The 26,097-nt window shown below is 48.9% G+C and overlaps 1 protein-coding gene across 3 annotated transcripts; it reads right to left on the bottom strand.

Moving 5' to 3' along the window:
- Positions 1-5,717: 5,717 nt before the first annotated feature.
- IL4 (interleukin 4) lies at positions 5,718-14,259 on the bottom strand. Of its 3 annotated transcripts, none has more exons than XM_003829298.5 (4): positions 14,063-14,259; positions 13,742-13,789; positions 8,367-8,543; positions 5,718-5,910 (listed from the first exon to the last, which is right to left on the bottom strand). In XM_003829298.5, exons 1-4 carry the CDS (start codon positions 14,195-14,197, stop codon positions 5,809-5,811), a joined length of 462 nt encoding a protein of 153 aa, XP_003829346.1. In that variant the 5' UTR covers positions 14,198-14,259; the 3' UTR covers positions 5,718-5,808. The 3 variants fall into 3 exon arrangements, with proteins under 3 accessions (XP_003829346.1, XP_003829347.1, XP_024784616.1); XM_024928848.4 differs by lacking the exon at positions 5,718-5,910 and adding an exon at positions 10,376-10,476 and having other exon boundaries at positions 7,952-8,543; positions 14,063-14,197; XM_003829299.4 differs by lacking the exon at positions 13,742-13,789.
- Between the last annotated feature and the right edge of the window lie 11,838 nt (positions 14,260-26,097).

Below are 26,097 nucleotides of genomic sequence, written 5' to 3'. Positions count from 1 at the left end.
GGGCCCCCAAAGTGCTGGGGTTACAGGCGTGAGCCACTGTGCCCAGCATGTGCCCTGTTTTAAGTGTATCTCCTGCTGTAGTCCGTTACATGTGCACATCTCTTCTGTGTTTACTGTGTACCTGCTCTATGCTGAGAAGAATGTCTTTTCAAAACTCACACTCTCCCTTAGGAGAGAGAGGTGGCCACATGAATGGAGAATGACTGCATAGCATGCTGAGGGCTGTGGTAAAAGAGGCCGAATGGTGAGCTGCCAGGTACGGCATCCTTCCTGTGCAGCTGACATGGTGCCTGACACATGTCTGCCTGACCAAAGGGGCAGAAGAGGCTTCTCAGGGGAAGTTCTGTTTGAGGTCTTCAGCAGTTCAACAGCTGGGGAAAGGTATTCCAGGAGCGAGTGAGTTTGGATGCCATGTGCGTTGGTGGTGTGCTTGAAGTAGAGCAAACGGGGTGGAGGCAAATGAGCCTGAAAAGGAAAGAGATGGGACAGGATCCTACTGTGGAAGAGTTTTCTGTAAGCAGTGGGAAGCCACAGAAGGATTTTAAGTAGGCCATTCACATTGTGTTTTATTTTGAGACAGGGTCTCACTGTCACCCAGGCTGGAGTACAGTGGCATGATCAAGGCTCACTGAAGCCTCAACCTCCCAGGCTAAAGCAATCCTCCTGCTTCAACCTCCCAATTAGCTGAGAGAACAGCTGTGTAAAAATTTAATTTTTTTTTTTTTTTTGTAGAGACAGGATATCCCTATGTTGGCCAGGCTGGTCTCGAACTTTTGGGTTCAAGCGAAGCTCCCATCTCAGTCTCCCAAAGTGCCGGGATTACAGGCGTGAGCCACTGCACCTGGCCTATTTGTGTTTTAGAAAAACAACTGCTGGGCCGGGTGTGGTGGCTCACCCCTGTAATCCCAGCACTTTGGGAGGTTGAGGCGGGTGGATCACGAGGTCAAGAGATTGAGACCATCCTGGCCAACATGGTGAAACCCCGTCTCTACTAAAAATACAAAAAAATTTACCTGGGCGTGGTGGCATGCACCTGTAGTCCCAGCTACTTGGGAGGCTGAGGCAGGAGAATCACTTGAATCCCGGGGGCGGAGATTGCAGGGAGCTGAGATCGCACCACTGCACTCCAGCCTAGTGACAGAGTGAAATTCTGTCTCAGAAAAACAAAACAAAACAAAAAGAAACAACTGCTGGAGAGTTTGTGAAGGATTAGAGGGAGCAAGACGGGATGCTGGTTGGGATGGTGGTTGGGAGAGCAGATGCTATACACACCTGTGTCCCGGAGGTGGAAAGGGTCATCAGCCACAGGAGTAACCGCCCTCTCTTCTCAGCTGTTTTGCTTGCACTCGTGATTGGTATAAACTGAGGGAGCAAATGTGTGTCCTCTTATTCACGTTGCCTAGTAAGTACCCAGATGTGCAGTGAGCATACAAAACATCAAAACATATTTTCGTTTGGCTGAACTCTGGCTAATCAGAAACTAGAAGGAGCAGACAGCTTAGAGACTTAAAGTTGGACTAGGAAGAAGTTGACAGGATGGATTAGAAGATAGCCACTTTAGGCTGGGTACAGTGGCTCATGCCTGTAATCTCAGCACTTTGGGAGGCCGAGGTGGGTGGATCACCTGAGGTCAGGAGTTCAAGACCAGCCTGGCCAACACAGTGAAACCCCATCTCTACTAATAATACAAAAAAATGAGCCAGGTGTGGTGGCAGGCACCTGTAATCCCAGCTACTCAGGAGGCTGAGGCAGGAGAATTGCTTGAAGCTGGGAGGTGGAGGTTGCAGTGAGCCAAGATCTCGCCACTGCACTCTAGCCTGGGTGACAGAGCGAGACTCTGTCTCATTTAAAAAAAAAAAACAAAAAACACTTTAGAGAGCCAAGGAGAGGGTGTCTGGGTACTTAGGGCAAAAGCCCAGTTGAGGAAACGCTGGGCGTGACAGCTAACTGGGGATTTTAGTACTCCACCTGGGAATGGAACTCAAACTTGAGCTAATAAATTGAATCTAGAAATCAGCCCCAAGGCTAGAGAAAGTGCCTGCCTTGCTCCTAGTGGAAGCTACTAGAAACTGAGAAGCCAACCCTGTGTGTCATAGGCCAGGCTGTGCCTAGCTCCATAAGGAAGCTCTGCGTTGTGCTTAGCCTTGAGATTCCCATCCTTAGATAATGTGGGCACGCTGAGATTATGTGAAGGAGGGCAGAGAAAAACCAAGAGCAGGGTCAATGACATGGACAGCAACAAGCAGAGCCCCCTTGGCATTTGTAACAGAGGTGACCCTTTGTAACTGTAGCCCAACAATGTTTCCATAAAAGACAGCCATAGATTTGAGCCAAATCATTTTTTGATTCATTTTTCCAATAAATAATTATTACCCCCTAGATGCCAGTTACAGATAGTTTATTCATTGGCAAAAGGTGGAGGTATGATAGCCAGGAGGGAAAGGTTCAGACTTACTGTCAATGTCATATTCCACACACAGACAAAAGGCATGTCCCATGAAGCAGGCACGGGCTGTGGCTGAGTTTGCTACATAAATGTGCTCAGATGACAAGCATCTTAACTTTCACTTAATCCTGAAGGTTTTTCACCTACTGTTTTTTTTTTTTTTTTTTTGAGACAGAATCTCGCTCTGCCGCCCAGGCTGGAGTGCAATGGCACGATCTTGGCTCACTGCAACCTCCACCTCCCAGGTTCAAGCGATTCTCCTGCCTCAGCCTCCCGAGTAGCTGGATTACACGTGTGCACTAGCATCCCCAGCTAATTTTTGTATTTTTAGTAGAGACGGGGTTTCGCCATGTTGGCCAGGCTGGTCTTGAACTCCTGACCTAAGGTGATCCGCCTGCTTCAGTCTCCCAAAGTGCTGGAATTACAGGCGTGAGCCACTGCGCCCGGCCTCACCCACTGTTTTTATAAGTATCCCCCTCAATTTGTGTTCTCATTGTCTTCGGAAATTCAAAGGCTTCTTGTTGTTGCATGTTTGCATCCAGAGTCCAGGACTGCCTGACTGGGAGTAAATGGAAATGTGAGTTGCATCTTGCCTAATGAAGCTTATGTGACGACAGACCTGCTTAGAGTCTGCATGTGTCCTTTCCATGGCGTGCTCTAAATCTTCCTACTTTCCTTTACCATCCTGTCCTCATATACAAACTGTAACCCACTACCCATATCCTGTGGCAGACTACAACTCACATTAGCCATTGAATGCAAATGAGCCTCAATCAAAGAAGAAAGGAAATTAAAATTTACAGTATGTGTCTTCTCCGGTTGGCCTGAGAAGCCTCCATGACTCTCATAGCTATTTATTGCCCTTGGCATGCTGGTATTTTATGTGGGCAGGGTGAAACTGGCTGTGGTCAGGGTGAGACTTGAAGCTTTTGATTTGTTCCCTTATTTTGAAAGGGTTAAAAAGATGTTACATGTTTTGGTGTAATTTTAGTACTCATATTAATTTTGTCACATCTCTGTAAGCGAGGATGAAAAGAGAGTGCTCAATCACTGTTACTAGATCCATATTCTTGCAGAGAACAAGTCTTCAAAAGGCAAGTTTTGATGACACTTGGGTTTTTTTCCCCCTTTTAATTTCTTTTAAATAACAGCTTTATTGAGATAGAATTCACCTACTACGAAATTTATCCTTTTAAAGTGTACGAGTCAGTGCTTTTTAGTATGTTCATAGAATTGTGCAACCATCACCATTATCTAATATCCGAACATTTTCATCACCCCTGAAAGAAACCCCACCCCCCATTATCAGTCACTCCCCATGCCTCCACACCCGCCTCCCACCCGCAGCCTGTAGCAATCAATATTCTATTTTTGCCTCCGTGGATTCTCCTGTTCTGAATAATTCATATCAGTAGAATCATACCATATGTGGTCTTCTGCATTTGGCTTCTTTCCCATCACATACTGTTTCCAAGGTTCATCCGGGTTGTGGCCTGTGTCAGTACTTCATTTCTTTTTATTGACAAATAATATGCCATTGTATGGATATGCCACTTTTTGTTTATCCATCAGTTGATTGACATTTTGGTTGCTTCTACTTTTTTTTTTTTTTTTTCTTTGAGACAGGGTCTTATTCTGTCGCTCAGGCTGGAGTACAGCAGCACAGTCATAGCTCATTGTAGCCTCAACCTCCCAGGCTTGAGCCATCCTCCCACCTCAGCCTCTCCAGTAGCTGGGACTACAGGCATGTGCCACCATGCTCAGCTAGTTTTTTATAGAGACAGGGTTTTGCCTTGTTGCCCAGGCTGGTCTTGAACTCCTGGCCTCAAGTGATCCTCCTGCCTCGGCCTCCCAAAGTGCTGGGATTACAGGTGTGAACCACTGTGCCCAGCCACTTCTACTTTTTTGCTATTATGAATAATGTTGCTATGAACATTTGTGTAGAGGTTTTTGTGTGGACATGTGTTCCTAGTTCCCTTGGGTATATACCTAGGATTGGAATTGCTGGATCGTAAACTATTTTATCCTTTTGAGGAACTGCCAATTGTTTTCCAAAGTGACTACACCATTTTTCAATCACTCCAGCAATGTAGGAGGGTTCCAATTTTTCTACATCTTCGCCAACAGTTACTGTCTTTTAAATGTTATTTCTTTAATGAAAAAACTTCATTTATGCACATCACACACACACACACACACACACACACACACTTATAATGGAAAGCCGAAAGTCTCCAGCCCTGTTTCACCCCTCTTTAGTCCAAGTCCCATTCCCAGCAAACCATCTTCCATTTTTGTTTTTAGTTTTTCTAGTGACTATCATTATAATTCCAAAGATTGCTTGATTCATTCATTATTTTTTCTTCTCTTTTTATTATGAAAACTTTCAATTATGTATAAAAGGAGAATAGTATAACCAATCCCCTGTACACATCCCCAGCTGCAACAACTATCAACCCATGACCACTTTTACCCACTGTTTTTTGCTTTATCAGTGTTAGATATCATACATTGATTTCCCTATTGAAGAAAGAGAATTTACCTAATTTATTCTACCACTTACAAATTTTTATAGTAAATTATTTTTAGTTCTTCTATTACCTTTGTGATTTTGATAAATCCCTAAACCTTGTGTTCTTGTTCCATCCACTGTGGACAGTGTTATTTAACTGCCCTCTTGTCCATGCAAGCTGGAGATAGCAATGCCCACCTCTCTTTCTTTTCTTCTGCTTTCACCTCCCAGCCATTTCCAGCTATAGCTCTTATATTATTCAGTGGATAGCAATTTATAGTCTGTTCTCCAACCATCATCAAGTCTTCTGTGCTTTGTCTATTGGTTGGTTCTAAGACTTGAGAATCAAGAGAATTTACATTATTATGACTTTAAATATCGTTCACTGTAGAGCCATGTGGTGTACTGAGGATTACTTCTCTTTTCTGTAGACTCAGTATAACAATCCTTGTGCCAATGGGGGAAGAACGTTTTAGATATCCAGTTGATACCTTTTCTGTTCAGAAATATATGGTAATCCATAGCACTCTTGGACCCAAGGTGTCTTATTTACATCTTGTGTGGCCTTGTATTCTTTAATTATCTTGTGCGTTATGTCCCTAACTCGAGAGGGAACCCCTCGAGGGGGAAGTGGTCTCTCCTATTTTGCTCCCATAGCATTTATAGTCTCTTGGTAAACTAAATTGATTTCCCTAAAAGTTGCAAACCATAATTTCATTTGTCAAGTAAACATAGCCAATACATTAAATGCCATTGCTGTTAGATTCTATATATACTTTATTTTATGATGAGTTATAAATATATAAATATTTTAAAAATAAAGCTATCAAAAACTCATAAATTAAAATATTCAGCTCGAACACTTTGAATATTTCTCTCTCATGATCGTCTTTAGCCTTTCCAAGAAGTCTTCCAACGTACTCTGGTTGGCTTCCTTCACAGGACAGGAATTCTGCAAAAGAAACATTTCATTAGCTTGCATTGGTAAGCATTTGTCTTGCCTGCCTGTCTACTTGATCCAGCCTACTCTGGCACTTGTCACCTGAACACTTATAAAACCAAGGCCTCCAGTCTAGCCTGACTGGGAGTTGTCTCTATCACTAGGCCAGCAGGTTTTGCCTATTTTGGGTGCATACTACTTACACTTCTAGAAATGGTTACTGTATACCATTACCTATCTGCTTTTGGGGTGGGTGGGGCGGGGGGGAGTGCAGTCTCTGGAGAGGTGTGTCACAGCTAGGTGCTTGCTCAGAGGGTGGAACTTGAAGATGCTGGCTCAGACCTGCCCGGTGCTCTACTGGGCCTTCTGCATGACTGCCTGGACTGCTGAGAGAGATTCAGTCATGTGGCCCTCCTGCCATTAAACAGCAGCACCGCAGCACAGCAGCCCTAAAGGTGGGAAGGATTCCAGATGCTACCCCCAGGCCACTGCTTCAGTTTGAATCTCAGCTCTACCATTTATTAATTGTATTGCTTAGGATGTACTACTTAATTTATAAAAGCTTCAGTTTCTTTTGTAAAGTTGGGACAATTGTTTGCCTACTTGCCTGCTTCATAAGATAATGGAGAGAATTAAAAGAGAGAACATGTGTTGTGCCAAGTTCCTATCCCATGACCTATCCCATTGTCTACAAGGTGATAGGCCCAGAGAGGGGATACATGTCCTTGTTCTCCTCTAAAGCCAATTAATTCCTCCACTCGATATTAGATAACATCCACTCTGGGCTACAAGGACTTCTGCCCCCTAATGATTCTTCCTCTTTCTGCTCTCTTCAGTTCTTCCTGCTCCACTGGACCATTCCCCCAGGTGCATTAACATGCTGGGTATACCCCCAACCTTAAAAGAGCTTCCCTCACTCCATAACCGCCCTGCAGCTGTGGGTCAGTTTCTCTGCAGCCTTATAGCTAAACATCTTCAAAGAGTGTTCTGCCCTCACTGTTCCTTCTTTGTCTCCTCTCGCCACCCTATCCTTGGTGAGCCCACTCCAGCTGGGCTTTCCTTCCTGCCTCTCCATTTACATCAGCCTCACCCGTGGCCTCCATCAGCCAAACCCAGGGGCCTTTCTTGGTCCTCACCTGACCTGTCCTTTCAGTACATTTGACACAGTCAACCCTCCCTCCTTGAGTGTCCTCACCGGCTTCCTGGGGTACCGCCCACTCTCCAGTGTTCTCCTGCCTCACTGGTCACTCCTCCTCAGGCCCCTTGGCTGGATCCTCCTCTCCTGACCTCCATGTGTTGATCTCAGGCTCAGTCCTTTGATCTCTCCCTTTCTGTCATTCAGACTTTCAGCAGTATCTATCTAAGGACTCTCCTTTTTGTATTGCAAGTTCTGACCTCTCCCCTAAGTTCCAGACTTTTCTAACCATCTTCTCAACACCTTCACTTGGCTATCCAACAGCCACCTTACATGTATGATGTACAAAATTGAACTCTTGATCTTCTGCTGAACCTCCAGCCCTGCCTTGCCGCCAGTCTTTCATCTCTCTGTAAACAGTACTGACCATCGCCAGAGGGGTTTGGGCAGGAACAAAGAGGTCATCTTTTCCTCCCCTGTATCTTACCCCTTACAACCGATCTGTCAGCAAATCCTTCTGGTTTTATTTTTAGTCATATCCCAAATCTGTTCACCTCAACTGCTCCCATTCTGTCCACACCACCATCATCTCTAGCCTGGTTTACTGTGGTAGCCTCCCAACAGGCCATCTTGCTTCTATGCTTTCCCCCTTTCAGCCTATTTACCACACAGTAGCCAGACTGACCCTTTTAAATCACATAAATCAGATTGTACAGTCTTTGTCCTGCCCAAAGCTCTGCAGGTGTTCCCTGCCATACTCGTGGTGGAATCTAAAGGCCTTGTGTGATCTGCTGTCCTGGAAACTACCCCTCACTCACTCTGATCCAGCCACACTGGCCTTCCTACTGGTCTTTAAATACAGGAAGTTAGTTCATTTCCATCCTAAAGCCTTTGCATACCTCCTCCTTCTGCCTGGAATGGTCTCCCTAGTTAGTCATGTGGCCTGCTCCCTCAATTCAAATATCTGCTCAGATATTGTCACCAGCTCCTAAGTCAGCCCCCTCCCCCATGACTCTTATGTTCTTTATTTCTATGTTTTTCTTTGTAGCACGTATCACTACTGGCCATCATTTTACATGTTTGTTTTTCTAACTCTCCCATTAGAACATTCCATGAGAACAGGGACTCGGCCTGCGTGTCTTTAGTGACACGTCCTCAGCACCGAGAACCACACCCAGCACTTGTGGAACTTCAGCAAATACTTATTGAATGAGTGAATGAATGAATGGGTTGACCAAGGGTGCTGCAGCTCCTAAGGAGGAGTGTTTAGAAGTGAGGCTGCTGTCCACCAGGAGCCACGCGGCCAGCTTGCCAGGAATACAGTGCAGCTTACCAAGCCCGCCAGGCCCCAGAGGTTCCTGTCGAGCCGTTTCAGGAATCGGATCAGCTGCTTGTGCCTGTGGAACTGCTGTGCAGTCGCACCCAGGCAGCGAGTGTCCTTCTCATGGTGGCTGTAGAACTGCCGGAGCACAGTCGCAGCCCTGCAGAAGGTTTCCTTCTCAGTTGTGTTCTGGAAAGACAAATGCCACAGATAGCAATGTGCCAGCTCCATTTGGAGGATGGGAGAGAGATTTTTCCTCTTGATTTCTTCTTTCCAGGAGGACAAATGGAGGTGAGTTTGCTCAACTACAGACCTGTCTTCAAGTATTTCACTGAAGGAAGGCTGCTTGCCACAGACATAAACCTCTGTCAACAACCTCTCCCAATTGCAAACGCAGCAGCCTTCTCCCCAGAACCTCCCAGTTTCCTTTCTCTTGGAGGATTTTGCCGAAAGGGTACCTGAATAAAGTCATCCCATGAGGAAAAGGCACAGTGGGGACTAGAATGCAGGACCATCTGTCGCTACAGCCCACGTTCTGCGTCCGTGTCTCTATACCTCATGAGCTATTCTGCTATGGAAAGTGCCCACGTGAGCTCTCAGTCAGGTTCTGCTCTTGTTCCCAGAGGTTTTAAAATCCAGCTTTCCCTGGAAATCCTGCATGCCTGTTGAATAAATGAGTGCACATCCTTTGGCCTAGACTCTGCTGCTTTGGGCAGCACTCTCCGTTTGGCCCTCCCCATGGGAGAGGAGAGCAGCACATGGTCCAAGTGAGGAGCTAAGACATTTCGCCAGGCAGCAAGAGATAAGTGCACAGATCAGGGAAAGGTGTCCTGGGAGATCAGAGGAGGCTCTGGGAGCAGGTGCCATTGAGCTGAGCCTTGGGCAGAGCTTCTGTAAGGGGCCTTTTGGCCCCAAATGGTGCGGAGTGAGAATCTCCTTGGAATGCCAGCAACTGTGAGGGTCTGGCCACATGGCTCTTCCTGGGGGCCCTTAGCCTTAGAGAAGGGAATGGACAAGAGACAAGTCATTGGGAACCCAGGAGAGGGATTGTGTCTCAGTCTGAACCTGGCCTGGTGTGTCCTCTCATTTTTCACTGAAGAACAAAGATGCAGAACCTGGAGAGGGTTCTTAGCTTGAGCCCAGTTCCTTTATCCAGTTCAGATAAAGAAAGCTATCCCCAGCCTCTCCCCCTACATGCTCTGGTCCCTTGATACTCAAAGTGTGGTCCATGGACCAGCAGCATGGACATCACTGGGAGCTTCTTAGAAATACAGAATCTCAGACCACTCCTGCCCCACCCAGACCCTCTGAATCAGAAGAACAGTGACAAGATGCTCAGGGGTTTCTGTCAGCAGCACTGTCCAAGCAGCTTTCAAGTTCTTACATATTTTTTTTTCTGATGATCAAGATAACATATATTTACTATAAAGGTAACATATATTCAACAAAAATACATTCACTCATCCCACCAGCCAGAGGTAACTACTGCTGTTAATATTTTGGTAAATATCATCACACTTTTAAAAATACTTTTTAAAATAGGGGTCAACTATTGATACTGTTTTGTAACTTTTTTACTCTTTACATATACCATAAGCATTTCCTAAGCCCTTCGGTGGTATTAGAGAACATGGGATTGAGAGCTGCGTAGAAACGCATTGCATAGTGGTACTGTCATTTGTCAGGCCCCTATCGTGGCAGATTTTTGCTTCTGTAAATAAGCGGCAGTGAGTAAACTATATAAATCTTTGTGTTCATCTCTTATTTATGTAGGCTAAATTCTAGGAATGCAGTTCATATTTTAACATTTTTTCAGGAAAGTCTAGACCCAGACTGAGGCACCAGAATCCCAGGCTACAGAAGCTTCCCCTTTCCCCTGTGGGGCGTGATGTCCCATGGGCAGAGCGGTTAGAAAGACATTTACTTAATGAACTGACTGAGAGTCACTCCTCGTTCCTGATTCTAGTTGGAAATGTAAGAGTGTGTCAGTATCTTTGGGCTCTTGGAGCCAAGAAACAGACCTCTCTGGGCTTTGTAGGCGAGTCGAGGTGGAAGGGACACGGGCTGATGGGGGGCGGCAGATGGTGCCTGTGTGTCTGGAGGTGGGCAGACATGCATGCTGCTGCAGAGGGAACAGTGAGATTCAAGAAAACCAAAAAGCCCTTTGCTTCTTTTACCACAAACCTTGGTGAGATTTTTCTGAAACGCTGGCTTGGGGCCTGGAAATTAAACTTAATTTTGACCCGTATATGGCCACATAGTATAGGAAAAAACCCTCTAAAGATATTTTTCAAAGGACTTTCTAAAGGAAACAAGGATAAAATAAGAATTGAAAAGAGTCTGCATTAAATGGAAAAACTTTAAAAGAATGCATCCTAAGGGCAGCTTTAGTGCAAGGCCTTAACGTTTTAGTTGCTCTGGTACCGCAGCGAGGGGGCGACACTCCATCCCTGCCGTGGCCCTGGACTCCTTCCACCTGCCTGTCTAGCTCTGGCTGCTGAGTGTGTCTGCCAGTGGCTCAGGGAGTGCACTTGGACAGCCTGGCTGACCTCACAGTTCAGAACTGCTTAGGGAGTGACTCAGAAGGAGGTCTGTCCCTCCCGGGAATGTCAGGAAACAGCCACTTGGGAGATTTCTTCTGTGGCAGTGACTCTGTGAGAGTTCTAACTCGGTTCTTGACCAGCCTCACTGAGGACCATATAAATCCAGCCCAATTGGCACTGCATTCATTATCTCCCATCCTGCCCAGGATAGTCAGCTAGTGCTGTATATGAGAAACTCCTTCAAAAAACAGAGGTATTTGAGGTTCATTATGGAACTCTCTGTAGAATTATGAACTTTAGCTCTCTTTGGTAAATAGGAAATAGCTCCAACTACTTGTCCACCCAAGAAACCCTTCATCAGCCAGCCAGCTTGCTTCTTCCCACTTTGCTGTTCCTCAGACAGCCTTGACTTCATAGACACCCTGACAGGTGTTACCTGTGAAGCCCAGGACCTAGACCAGTGCCTTCTTTCCAGCAACTGCCAAGAGTAGAATGCTACCCAACTTAGAGATACTAAAATTCTTGTTCCCCCGAAGAAATAAAATCAATAGGCTGGATTTTGGAAAGATGTTTTCTTTGGGAACACAAAGAAGTACCTTTTCCTCTGCATACCACCTTTGTAGGTTTTTGAAAATAGCAACATTTCACTGTTCTGAAATATCTTAACATGTAAGTAAGCAGTGCTGAATCTTCGAGGGGAAGAAAAGAGTGAAGAGTGAGATCGTGAACTCCAGGAGGATGAAGTTCAGGGAAGGCGAATGAGACGGGTAAGAGTGAAGGCAGGCAGTGGGGATTATTCTAGGAGATGTCTGTGTGTGTGAGAGGGAGGTGAGTGAGGACTGAGTGAAGAGGGGAGTTAAGGACGGGAGGGCAGCAGTGTCCTGGCCTGCACCCGGGAGTCTTCCAGAAACAGCCCAGATGGATTGCCCCAGCCTCGGCATCCTAGATGGTTTGATCCTTTCCAACCCGGTCCCCTCCTTCTTAGAATCATCACTTCTCTGCACCTGTTCTTGCTTTTAATCATGGTTATATCATCTCACAATAACACTGCACTAACTCAAGAGCTGGATTCCAATCAACCTTGCAATCACCTTCAGAATCACTTTCATATCTTCACATGTGGAAACTGAGGTGCAGAGAGGTGTGAAGATGTGCTGAAGGCCAGCCACACAGCTAGTCAGTGGCAGAGCTGGGTCTAAAACCACAGGCAGTCTTACCTCCAGGCCCTCAGCCCTCACCCTTCCTCCAGGCCTGGCTTCTAGTGAGGTGGCCCTTCCCTTGGCTTTGTTAGAGCCTTCTCAGCAGTGCCACAGGCCTCCAGAGACCCAGTGCTCAACCCAGTGGACTCTTGGCTTCTAGTAGGAGCCATCTCGGTTGGATGGACTTGGAGATTTTATATAAACACACACACACACACACACACATATACACATATACACACACATATATACATACACACATATATATACACACATACATATATATATACACACACACACATAAACTGTTGCCCAGGTGCAGTGGCTAATCCCAGCACTTTGAGAGGCCAAGGTGGACAGATTGCTTGAGCTCAGAAGTTCGAGACAAGCCTGGGCAAAATGGCAAGACTCCATCTCTACAAAAAAATACAAAAATTAGCCAGGCGTGGTGGTGCACACCTGTCGTCCTGGCTACTCGGGAGGCTGAGGTAGGAAGATAGCTTGAGCCTGGGAGGTGGAGGCTGCTATGAGCTGAAATCGCACCACTGCACTCCAGCCTGGGTGACAGAACAAGACCCTATCTCAAAAAAAAAAAAAAAGTGTGTATTTGCCCTTCAGAATCTCATCCTATATCGGACTCCCGGGATAACTAATGAAATGAGATAGTCCAGCTAAAGGCCCGAAGAGCAGTTTCCCTCATGAAGCAGGATGGGCCCTGTTCTATGGTCTGGGTGCTGGAGTGTGACCCTGCCCAACACACAGGGCTTCACTCCTGGCCATATCATCTCCCTAGTTCGCATGGAAAGCAGGTAGTTAGGAGACCACTGTGAAATTGAGGCTTTGGGGCTTTCATTCTCAGCCGTGTGTTTCCATGAAAACAGGAACTGAAATGCACAAAACTATTGATACGGCTGTAGTCATGTGTTTGTCAGAGAAAACGCACTATCAGCTGTCAAATCTATCTCCTCCCACTACAGATAGAGGGGTGGGGGTGAGGCAGCACAGGAGGCAGAGAGGCGAGGTGCCCAGGCAGCCCGAAGCAAGGATGTGCTGGACGCTGCCCAGCAGGATGGTTCCAGACTGAGCTGGAGGGGAGGTCGGCCGGCCAGAGCAAGCTGAGGAGCTCTGGACGGCCAGCCCCGGAACCCAGAGGGCTGTTAGGTGGCCAGGCTGTGGAAGAGGAGGGGCTCTGGCGATACCTTTTCTGTTGCCATAGGAAGTCTCTTAGACAAAATGAAAGCTCCCTCAACCTGTCATCTCAATATCTGTTTCTGTGAGAGTATTTGGTTTTTCAGAAATGTATGGGCCAGAAAAATTCTCTCATTCAACAGGCATTTATTGAGTGCCTCCTACGTTCCAGGCACTATGCCAAAGCTAAGTAAAACCCAAGAGGGCTTTTCTTTGACCAGGATCTGAGTCAGGACTACAGCATGTAAGCTTTCTATTACACATCTTCTAAATCAAGTGAAACCAGAAAGACCAAAACATGCTTAAGAGTAAAGATCAGACTTCTCGTTCTTTGAAAACATCTAACACCTTAGAGTTAATTTGGGCCCGCTCGTTTTCCATTAGACAAGTTTCTTGTTCAGACACTTGGGGATGGATCTCCCCATTTGCTAAAACAGACCGTGGGACGGCTTCTTACCTTGGAGGCAGCAAAGATGTCCGTTACGGTCAACTCGGTGCACAGAGTCTTGGTCCAGGCAGAAACGAGAGAGCAAGAGACAGAGTTAACCTCCAACCGGACAGAGAAGTCCTTGATGAGCAGCTCTCACTCCCTCCAACTGAGGAAACTTCCTACAAACCCTCAGAAAAAAGAGTGGCAGGGGAGAAGCCTCGCTGTGTGCCCTGGACTGCCACCAACCACCAGTTCCAACTTCTCTAGCAGCTGTTAACGTTTTCATGCCTAGAAATACTGAGAGCATCACCAGAACATCTGGAGAGATGGTGCCAGATAGGTACTCACCTTCTGCTCTGTGAGGCTGTTCAAAGTTTTGATGATCTCCTGTAAGGTGATATCGCACTTGTGTCCGTGGACAAAGTTGCCGGCACATGCTAGCAGGAAGAACAGAGGGGGAAGCAGTTGGGAGGTGAGACCCATTAATAGGTGTCGATTTGCAGTGACGATGTGAGACAATTAGTTTATCAGGAGAAGCTAACGATGCAATGCTGACAAAGATATCTCTATATATAGATTTAAAATTGCTGAAACCGAGGGAAAATGAGTTTACATTGGAAATTTTCGTTACACCAGATTGTCAGTCACTTGGGGCCAATCAGCACCTCTCTTCCAGGAGAAAAAATGCCTCACAAACAGGTAAAACGTTCCTGTGAAATCAGACCAATAGGAAAATGAAACCTTTTTAAAAAATTAACTACAAAGTTTCAGCATAGGAAATTACACCATAATTTGCTCTTTAGATTAATCTTATCAGCTTGGGGCTGCTGCTGGCTTTTTGCTTTGCATAGAAGGGAGAGGCCACAGGTGTCCGAATTTGTTGTAATGCAGTCCTCCTGGGGAAAGATAGAGTAATATCAAGAAAGTTTTACTTGAAAAGTATTTTAACCTGGCTTCTTCCAAGTACAGGTGGCATCTTGGAAACTGTCCTGTCATGGAAAAGCTGATCTGGGGCTCCTTCTCTGCATAGAGGGAGAATAACAGGCAGACTCTCCTACCCCAGCACTGGGGGACAATGTTCTCCCAAGTTTAGGTGTTTTGAGAAGGACAGGTCCTATCAGGTGAGGCCTAGTTTGGGTCCCAGCAGGTCCATAAGGTCCTTACCCATAAGGAAGCCCTTGGCAAGGTAGGTCTATTCTGAGGTTTCAGGAATGACTTTTTTTTTTTTTTTTTTTTTTTTTTTCTGAGACAGGGTCTCACTCTGTCACCCAGGCTGAAATGCAATGTTGTGATCAGGGATCACTGCAGCCTCAACCTCCCAGGCTCAAGTGATCCTCCCACCTCAGCCCCCCTAGTAGTAGGTGCGTGCCACTGCACCATGCCTGGCTCATTTTTATTTTTATTTTTTGATAGAGATAAGAGTCTCACTATGTTGCCTAGGCTCATCTCAAATTCCTGGGCTCAAGTGATCCTCCTACCTCAGTCTCCCAAAGCTCTGAGATTACAGGTGTGAGCCACCATGCCTGGCCAGGAATGCCCACTTTTTGAATGGAACCTAAACACATCCTCAGCTAATTAGGAAAAAGAGCTACAGTCTTACCAACTTACAAATCAGCCCTCCTAGTCAGTGCCCCACCACCCGCCCTGCTTGTTTTTTATTGAATTCATGTGGACACAATAACGTGCTCATTGCCTCACCCCAGCAGTGAACGTAAGGACCCCACCACTCACTCAGGTTCCTGGGCCCTGTGCAAAGCCACCCCACCTCCCAGTAAGGACTCACAGGCAGCAGGATTCTTGGGCCCTGCCTGCCCCCTGCTTTTCTCCCAGAACCTTCCCTTCCCTTGGTCTCTGACCTTCTTTTCCCTATGAATTTCTTTTTTCTTTTTTTTTTTTTTGAGACGGAATCTTGCTCTGTCACCCAGGCTGGAGTGCAGTGGCATGATCTTAGTTCACTGCAAGCTCTGCCTCCTGGGTTCATGCCGTTCTCCTGCCTCAGCCTCCCGAGTAGCTGGGACTACAGGCACCTGCCACCACACCCGGCTAATTTTTTGTATTTTTAGTAGAGACGGGGTTTCACCGTGTTAGCCAGGATGGTCTCAATCGCCTGACCTCGTGATCCGCCTGCCTCGGCCTCCCAAAGTGCTGGGATTACAGGCATGAGCCACTGTGCCTGGGCCTCCCTATGAATTTATTCTGGAAGATCATCTAAAAATGTGTGTTGCTAAGGTTTTGCCTCTGTTCCACTTCCCCGCCCCCCCTCACCACCCCCTGCCCCCCATACTCTGTCACCCAGGCTGGAGTGCAGTGGTGATCATAGCTTACTGTAGCCTTGATCTCCTGGGCTCAAGGCATTCTCCAGCCTCAGCTTCCCGAGTAGCTGGGATTACAGGCACATGCCACCACGCCTGACTAATTTCTGTATTTTTTTTTTTTTTTTTTTTAGTAGAGATGGGGTTTCAGCATGTTGGCTAGGCTGGTGTCGAACTCCTGGCCTCAAAATGATCCACCCACCTCAGCCTCCCAAAGTGCTGGGATTATAGGCGTGAACCACCATGCCCGGCCAAGGTTTTGCCTCTGTTTTGGATCTTTTCTTCCCTTATTATTATTATTATTAAATTGACAAATAAGTATTGCACATATTTGTGCTGTATGATATAATGTTTTGAAATGTGCATGTTATGGAATTGCTACATCAAGCTAGTTATACAATACTTCACATATTTATTTTTGGTAAGAACATTTAAAATCTACTCTGTGATTTATTTATTTATTTTGAGATAGAGTCTTGCTCTGTTGCCCAGACTGGAGTGCAATGGCACAGTCTCAGCTCACTGCAACCTCTGCCTCCTGAGCTCAAGCAATTCTCCTGCCTCAGCCTCCCGAGTAGCTGGGATTACAGGTGCCTGCCACCACGCCCAGCTAATTTTTGTATTTTTAATAGAGACAGGGTTTTACCATGTTGGCCAGGCTGGTCTCGAACTCCTGACCTCAGGTGATCTACCCACCTCAGCCCCCGCAAAGTGCTGGGATTACAGGTGTGAGCCACAGCGCCTGGCCTGTCTTCATGATTTTTAAGTATACAAGACATTGGTATCAACTGTTGTCACCATGTCGTACAATGGCTCTCTTTAACTTAACTCCTCCCAGTTGAAATTTTATATCCTTTGACCAACATCTTCCTGATCACCACCCTCCCAGCCCCTGGTGACCATCATCCTACTCTCTGCCTCCCTGAGTTTGGCTTTTTTATATTTCACATATGCGTGAGATCATGTGGTATTTGTCTGTCTGTGCCTGGATTTTTTCACTTAGCATAATGTCCTCCAGGTTCATCCATGTTGTGGTGAATGACAGCGTTTCCTTCTTTTTAAAGGCTGTATAGTATTCCACTGTGTATATATAGTTTTGGATCTTATCACAGTGCCTCAAGTTCTGTGAAGGAGAGAATCTGGATAATTGTATCAGGAGGTCCTTAGACCATATTTAGGATCCTTCCATTGGGACTGGGCAGCAAGGTTACCAAACTAAATGCAGTGGCTTCAGATGCCAAACCACCTGAGATGAGCCACACCTCACAGGTGAGGGGTATGGTCCCCCACAACACTGCCCTCGCTTCAGACGCCAGCTGCACATTCAGGGGTTCCCAGCCCACCCTCACTGCTGACTGGCTGCAAATCTGGGAGTTTCCACTACCCCTCAGGTTCCAGAATGCACTAGGATGACTGACAGAACTCAGGAGAGTGCTATACGTAAGGCCACAGTTTTATCATAACAAAAGCATTCAAATCAGAACCAGCCAAAAGAGGAGACACAGGGGCGAGATGGAGGAGGGGCCCAAACACAAAGCTCTCATTGTCTTCCCCGTGTGGCGTCAGAGGCATCACCTTCTCAGCACTTTGACGTGTGACAAAATGCTGACTATTTCTAAGCAGGGAGGCTCACTTGAGCTTTGGGGTCCAGAGTTTTTATTTGAAACTTATCATATAGGTGTGGTTGATGGACTCATTGGCCACTGGGTTGAACTCATCTTCCTGGTCTCCTTCCGGGAGGCCAGGCTGATATCACAGAACCTCAGTGGCATGGCCAGCCCCTCTATGGTCGTATTGTCAGCAAAAACTACTTAGGGCCCACCATGAGTCACTTCACTCGCATAAACTCTCAGAGACCACCATGAATAATAAGATACTCCTATCACTTGGGAAATCCCTAGGAATTTGGGGCTACCTCCTGGGAACTGGTGACAAGGACTAGCCACATTGTTTACTCCAAGGGTTTGTAGCTGGTAGGACCTCCCAAGAGCCAGGACAAAGGCCAGACTTCTTGGATAAAGTTTGATTCTTCACTGCACAAACTGGAGGAGAGTTATGAGAAGAGCAGGTGGTTGCTTCCAAGGCAGGTGGGGACTTTGGATCCGATGAACTATTATGTGGAATGAAGTACAGCAGCGGTTCCAGTTAACACAGGAGGGAGCTCATCAAGCTGCGGACTTGCTGGGTGGAGGGCTCCTGCCAAATAGGTTCTCAAGGAGAGTCGGGGATGCAGAAGGGGAGCTGGTGGGGAGGGCGGGGTTCTGGGGTGTCTGGGGGGGCAGTGGAACAGCCATTTATGTGTCCATCTGGTGTTTTTCTAAGCACCCACTAAAGGGCAGACCCTGGGCTTGAGGCTCTGAGGGCAGAGCTGGTGAGTGAAAAGGGAATATTAGGTGGGCACCTTCAGCTCAGAAGCAGAATCCAGCTTGTTTTGTTTGTTTCAATGGTGAAATGAGGCCAAAGATGAAAGGATAAACTGTCCAGAACATTCGAGAGTGACCAGGAGTCTCCCCAGAGGGCAGAAGTGGGGGATGGGCCATCCTCGCCTGCAGGGACAGCACCATGGCAGCTGCAGGTGCGGCAGGTGGGTAGAGATGGGGAAGGTGGGTGCCTGCATTGTCAGGGACAAAGAGGAGGGCAGTGATCACCACCACTACCACCACTGCGAAGGAGTCTCCGAGCCTGCAGGGCCCTGGGCAGTGCCTTGGCGGGGTGTGGTGGGCCTGACACCAAAGTTCAGGAGGGAGGTTGAATACTGCTGTCTCTGGCTGTGTCGGTCACAGGCCCCTTCCCCTCCCCTGTGTGAGAGCTGAGAACCAGCGCCGGCCCCTCCGTGGATGCAGAGTTTTTCCTTCAGGCCCTGGAACGTAGCAGTTATGAGCACTGCGTTTGGAGTCCAGCAAATGAGCCCTTATCAACTCTGTGACCATGAGTAGATCATTAACTCTCTCTGGGTCTCGATTTTCTCGCCTGTGAAATGGGAATAATGTGGCTCTTCCTTGTGAGGAGCAAGTGAGTGGTTCCATGGAAAGTAATTGGCCTGTGTCATCCAGAAAGGGGGTCTGTTAACAGAGGCTGCTATAGTACACGGTGGCTAAGAGAGCAGACGCTGGGCCCAGGTGGTCTGTCAGGCCTGGCTGCTGTGCCTCCTGGCTGTGTGACCTTGGGCACACTACTCAGCCTCATCTGTGAAATAGGGGTCATAGCTGTCCCTGTCTCATGAAGTTGCTCTGAGGAATGAATACATTTAAAGTTTTCAAGTATTTAGAATAGTGCCTGGCACACAGTGAGTGTGATGATGATAATGATGACTCCTATCTTGAGTTGCTGAAATGACTGATGCTTCATCTATTAGGCAAGCCCAAGTCTGGACAGGGCAGTGGAGATCTGGCCAGACGGGCCCTCCGCACAGGTTCCTCCTGGATGTGCCTCCTCCGTCTTTGAGTTGCCGTCCTTGTTTCTGGTGGGTCACGGTCTCCACACTATAGCCCGCCTACTTTAGTATCTGGATTCATTACGGGGAACAGACACAGCTGTGGGTGCTTTAGTCAGGAAAGGATTTCATGCAGGAAAGTAGGTGCTTCTAAGAATGTCAGGAGGGCTGGAGGGGCAGGCTCCAGGCTGGGCCCAGAACCCTAAAGACCTGACCCACTCAGCGAGCCACCCCTGAGGCTGCAGTGCCGGGATTCCAAAGCTGCTGCCTCTGCTGACCCCCTACACTGTGAGTCTGCTCCAGGAGACCCCCGGTCTGACTTCCACACCATGAGTCTGCTCCAGGACACCCCTAGTCTGAATGACCCGGTACATGGTATCTGCCGCCCTCCCCTCCACAGCTTGTCAGCCTTCATCTAATTGGAAAAGCCAGATGCTCGCTTCAAAGGAGTCAGAAACGCGGCATTCAACTAGGAGAAAGGAATACAGGTCACACAATGCAGCCCAGTCTCCACGGGCCTCGTTCATTGATGCTTGCTGTCCCAGCCATTCCTGTGGTCTGAGTCGGGTGAATCTCACCTCCCTCCTCTTCTGTCAGTCCTGCAGGCCAGCACCCAGGAGAGTGCTTTCCAACCCCCACAGGCTTAGTCATGGAAAAAGGTGAGACTTCTCTGAGGGAGGGGCACTTAAGCAGAGTTAGGGATGAGCCGGCTTTAGCCAGGAGCAGGGGCTGCAGGGTGGGGTGAGTGCGGGCAAGGGACAGCAGGTGGAAGGCCCCGAGGTCACTGAAGAGAGGGCTCCCAGGAGGGGAGCATGGGCCGAGGGGACCCAGCCAGAGCATTGCAGGCGCCCATGACAGAGGCAGCTGGTGCGAATCGGGTGGGACGGTGGCAGGGAGAGCTGTGGGCTCTTGAGTCATTTGGCCCAGCACAGTGTCTAGGTTAAGACCTGGTGTCTTGGTGCCCACGGGACCTGGCTGGTTCTGAATCCCAGCTCTGGGTGACCTTGGAAAAGTTCCCCCGTCCAGCCTTCTCTGTAAAACTGGGCTGATTACAGGGGCGAGGGAATACTATAGAAGGTGACAAATATGAAGTGTTTGGTGTGGTGACTGGCATATTGCAAGCCCCCGGAAAATGCCAGCAATCACCATCACCACCACCATCATCATTAATAGCACTTGGAAGTGACTGAATGTGGGGGTGAGGGAGAGCAGGAAGTCGCAGGTGGCCCCAGGTCTCTGGCTTGGGGAGGAGGCAGGGGAGAGGGCAGGCGGCGGGTGGGAGCCACCAGCTGAGGGGCTGCTACGGGCCATACTCTGAGAACAGGGGAGGGTCCAGCCTGCAGGCAGTAGACATGGAGGGTGACTAAGCCAAGGGGAAGAACACAGTGTTGCTGGAAAAAGGGGTCCCGATTCAGACCCCGAGAGAGTTCTTGGATCTCGCACAGGAAGGAATTCAAGGTGAGCCGTGGTGTGTGGTAAAGAAAGGATGTAGAAAACGACTCAGAGTAGGGTGTCCTCAGAAAGCATGAGCAGGAACACCTCGTCTGCTTAAAGCTTTTCTTATATAGGGGTCTTGTCTATACAAAAGCCAAGCTACATTATGTCTATGTGCAGGTGGGCTGACAGTGTCACAAAATTTAGTACTTTGTTGATTTAAATAATGTTTTATCCTTGGCCTTTTAGTGAGTAAGTACATCAAAGCATTACTGTAAATAACTTGAAAGCATATATTGTTATGAGACATCAGGACACCCAGACATTCTGCTGTTGTAGGAGTTTGTCCTTGCGGGCGTGACTAAACTGCTTCCTTGGCGTAAACATCTCATGACCATGGGTAGTGACTGGCAAGGAATATGCCTAGCTAGTTTTAAGATGGAGTTGATTTTAAAATGGTGTCACCCTGGCTCTCCTCCACTCCTGTTGACCTAACAATATGGCCAAGGGGTGAGAGAAGACAGGGGACAAGAAATGAGCCAGGACACTCCTGCGACACTGGAAGGTGGTGAGGCAGGGTGCAGAGTCCAGGCATGAGAGAGGCCCAGGGAGGAGGAGCAGTGGTCAGCGGCAGCGATGTTCCTCGTAGGTGAGGCTAGATAAGGGCAGACATGCGTTGCTGCACGGAGTGGAGTTGATAATCAGTGATCTCATGAGATATCTGAGTGCAGTTGGGGGCACAGGAAGTGGCCAGATGAGGTGGAACTCAGTATGGGCATCTGGGAGGGCAGCTGTGTTGGGCTGCAGGCTGCGTCGTTGGTTGTCAGCTGTGTTCTGAATGGGACACAATCAAGCACAGGCTGCCCCAGCTCAGCGAGCGGCAGCTTCATCCTTGCAGTTGTTCACACACAACACGGGAAGACCTCACACTCTCACATCCAGGCCACCCCAAAGCCTCTCCTTTCACTGATGTGACATCTCGGATTGGTGGTGGTGGGGAAGGGGCGGGGGTAGAGATGGAACAAAATTGACAAAATTGGCCATGAGTTGCTCATTGTTGATGCTGGGCAATGGACGCTTGGGAGTGACTTTCGTGTATATTTGAAATTTTCTGTAATAGAAGATTTTAAAATTGTAATTGCATAGCAAATGTAAATATTAACATATATGCACATTTATATATTATATATTTATATCTACACTTTATGGATTATATAATATACTATTTAAGTAAATAATATATACGATAGCAGTATAATGTATACATGTATCTTACACACACGCCCCTCTCCAGTCCTCCACTACCACAAGCACCATCGCTCCCCACCAGCATCTCTGCAGGCACCTTGGCGCTCATCTCCCTGCTCCGCCCTCGCCCTGCGTTGCGTTCTCCACACAGCAGCCACGGTGACTTTGTTAAAATGTGAGTCAGACCACATCACTCCATTCCACTTAGAATGAAGCCCAGTCCTGGCCTCTGAGGCCCTGCTGGGCTCCTGCTGCCCTTGCCGTGGCCTCTGCTCCAGCCCGAGGGCCACCCGTGAGTGCTGGGAAGGGCATCCCCAGCTCGCTCTTGCTCAAGACCTTAGCACCTGCAGTTCCCTTTCCCTTGATGACTTTGCCCCGATCTGTGCATGGGTGTCCCCTCCCCTTGTTTCGTCCCGATCTCTGTTCTCATCTTATCTCATGGGGAGGATTTCTCCAACCTCCTCGCATAACACAGCACTCTCCCTGCTGTGCAGCCCTGGACCGTTCTATTTCCCACAGTAGCGGTTACCACCGCCCGACACACTGAGTGTTCTCTCGTTGGCTTATTCTGTCTCCCTGCTAGAAGCAACCTTGTTTTGTTTAGTGGACCCCCAGCACCTAGAGCAGGGTCTGGCACCTAGGCAAGGCCTCAATCCATACTTGTTGAATGAATGAGTGGAGCTCCATTTCCGCGGAGCCACTGAGACGTGGCTGAAGTAACAACACTAGAAGTCAGGGACACAGCTGGGGCTTGAAGCTAGGACTAGTTTCACCCTGAGCCCCCAGCTATATGTTCTGCCTGTGTTCCTGAGAGGGGAGGGGATGGGACCCAGAGCACAGACGCATGGAGGGCCCCATCCAAGGGCACAGGGACCGAGGGGAGGAGAGAAACGAGGCTGGCAGGCAGTGGCATAGACTCCGCTTTGCGGAGCTGTGGGGAAGTAGCTCTGCAGGCTGTTGGCTTCTCTTGCCTTTCAGAAGCAGGTGGAAGGTCCTTCTCCCAAGAGAGGCAGAGCTGCTGAGGAGTCTGCAGGAATGCTCCATCTGTCCCCATAGTGTTAATGTCACTTCGGCCTCAGAGCTAGATGGGCGGCCTACCCTTTCCCTTCCCACTCCCACTGGCTCCTGTGCCCTGGCAGGCCAGGGCCTAGTGAAGACCCCCAAGAAGGCAGCACCTTCCTCTGTCTTTGGCAATGTGGGATCTGATGGGTCCAAGAGTGCCCAACCCATGGGAGGAGTGGTGCTAGTCCTGTCTGGCTGAGGGGCTGCCTTGCAGGCCCCTGCAGACCCCCACCTCCTCTCCCGAGAGGGCCGGCTCCCCAGGGAGGACTTAGGCTGGTCTGAGGGGTGCTGATGCTGGTCCAGCTGGGGGATGCTGCAACCAGGTCTCCTCACTGGCCTGTCTCGGTCCACATCCTCCACGGAGCAGACATCACGTTCATGTTCTTTTTGCTTTTTAAAAATGAAATTTATCCTTGTCTCCCATTGGAAAATGAATGCATGCTCATTATAGAAAATGTGGAAAACAGATCAGAAGAAAGAAGAGTAAATAAAAATTGCTTTTTCCAATGTGGCATCACCACAGCTCCTCTGGCACAGGGCCCTGGGCTGGGCAGGGAGTTGTGGACTGTGTGGCCAACAGGCCATCGGGCTGTGGGTCTACAGGGGATGCCATTGGTGGCTTGGGCCTTCCTCCCTTGAGGGTTTGGGGAAATGGTGTCCAGCCCCCGCACAGTTGTCCATAGTGATGCAGAGAGTGGAGCTGACGAGAGTTGCTATATTTAATTTTGGTGCCTGCGTCACCTCTGACCACACAGCAGCGTCTACCCAGGCAGGCAGCACATGGCTGGGGGTGTTTCTGAACGACGCTGTGAGAGAATCACTTTCCACAAGAAAAGGTATAGCAGAGGGGAAGGGAGAGACAGCAACAGAAAGTGAGGTCGTAAGTAGAAAATTGCTTCTGGGATTTCAAATGGCTTTGTCATGGGGCCCTCCCTTGCTGCCGAGAAATCAGTTGATCTGGGAAAGTTTGTTGCAAACCCTTGCCCTCTTGCTTTTGGGTGGAGCTGAGAAATGAATGAAGATAATGGGGCTTTATGAGTGTGGGGGAGGGTAGCTGAGGAGACAGCCACCAGTCCTGACCCCAGCTTGGACCCCTAGAAAGGCCAGATAGGAGCTGGCCAGTGTGTCCCTGGCCAGGCTGTCCTGTCTGGAACATAGTCAGCCTGGCCCCAGCCGGACCTTCTTAGAAGGGAGGCAGGCGAAGTGGGAAACAGGTTTGGAGTGTGTTACAATGCGCCAGCTAGATGAAGGGCATAAGCAGAAGACATTTCTCTTTGACCCTAATGAAAAAGCGATAAGCCGCTGGGCCAGGTGAAGGCCAGGCTTCAAGCTGCTGCCTCGGTCACAAGGAAATAAGATGCGGGCCTGGTCCCCCTGGGGCCTGCTCCTTCTCGTCCTGCGCAGGACAGGGGGCCAGCCTCGGAGAAACCCGCCAAGTGACTGGGAGCATTTTCTGACACCTCATCTGAGCAGCAAACTGAGGTGTTTGGTGCCGAGTTCACCGGAAACTCGCGTGTGTCTCACTTCTCACTCAAGCCCAGCCTCTCTTCCAGTGAAACCTCCTGGGCTGGGGTTCCCGAGGTGCCAAGGGGCTCCCCGCCCTGGGCCCCATGGCCAGCATCTTCCTCCCACTCACCAAGCACTCTTCTCCCTTCTCAACCCCCTTCTCTCTGAGTCCTGCTGAGGGCTTGCCTTGTTTATGAAAGAACTTAGGCCACGTGGTTAGAGAAAACTCCCAGCAAACACCACCAGGGCTCAGTCCCCAGGGAGGGAGGTTCCCAGCCACAGTTGCAGTGCTGACACTTACCTACCTTGTTCTGTCTTCCTTTCTCATTCTTGGCAGGGCCCCTTCCCTGTCGCCACCAGCTGCAGCTCGGTTCTGTGGCTCAGTAAGGTGTCACTCATCCCTGGAGAGCCCCATGCCCTCTCCAGCCCAGGGCACACTGCCAGTGACTACAGGTCCCCCTTCCTGGGGAGCAGCCTGGAAGGTGTGAGGGACAGGAGCTCGGCGGTGGCTGAGGAAGTGGCGAGCTGCAGACCCCTAGTGGGGCCCGGGACGGCCATCCACACTGTGCACCTGCCTCGCAGGCTGTCCTGAATGTGTGGCTTAGAGCACGGCCTTGGAGGATCCCGAGGAACCCTGCCCCACATCAGCCTCAATTCCAGTCTTTGTTCTTGAGGGAGTCACGTGGAATTTCACTGGAAGGGTTTCCATCTTTCTGGATAGGCAGGGCAATACTTTGGCTGGGCAGAGAGGACATGGGTCAAAGATGATGCTACTGGGAGATAGATTTCTAGGTCTTGTTTACAAAGTCATTACCCTCCGTAAATATCCTTCCAGCCTTAAACCCTAGGCTCTGGATGGAGAAGAATGCCGAGACCCTGACTCCCACCCACCTCCCCTGGCTTCCAAGACTCTCTCGTCCTTTGCGGAAGCAGCCACTGCTCACCTCCAGAGGGGAGGCCCTCCCGAGGGAGGACATACAGCTCCCCCAACCCGACCCTCTGTTGTTTCTACAGAGTTCTTTCAGGGGCTAAACCTTGAGTGCATGTGGTGTCTTGGTTGTCACTAGCCCAGGTGTCTGCTGTGGGGTGGTCCCCCGCAGGTATTTCCTCAGCAAATGTGGCAGGACTTAATAGGCTTGGCACCAGAGAGCCGGTCCTGTCTCCTGCCCGGGACAGCCTGCTGGAGACCCAGCTCTTGCACCATCACCCTCTTCACCCCCACAGTCTTCTCTCCTCTAGGCCAAGTGTCCCCTGCCCCCTGCACTGTCAGGTTTGCCTTCTTCCGTCGCCTCTCCCTGGGGAAAGTGAGTGGTTCTGGAGTGGCTGGCCACCGTCATCAGCCCCCTGGCCAACTCCCTGCCATGTCCTCTGCTGTTGCGTGAATGACA

Source organism: Pan paniscus, chromosome 4 (assembly GCF_029289425.2).
Source record: "Pan paniscus chromosome 4, NHGRI_mPanPan1-v2.0_pri, whole genome shotgun sequence".
NCBI lineage: Eukaryota > Metazoa > Chordata > Mammalia > Primates > Hominidae > Pan > Pan paniscus.
Note: the sequence above shows the minus strand (reverse complement) of the source record. Positions and strands in the feature narration are given on the sequence as shown.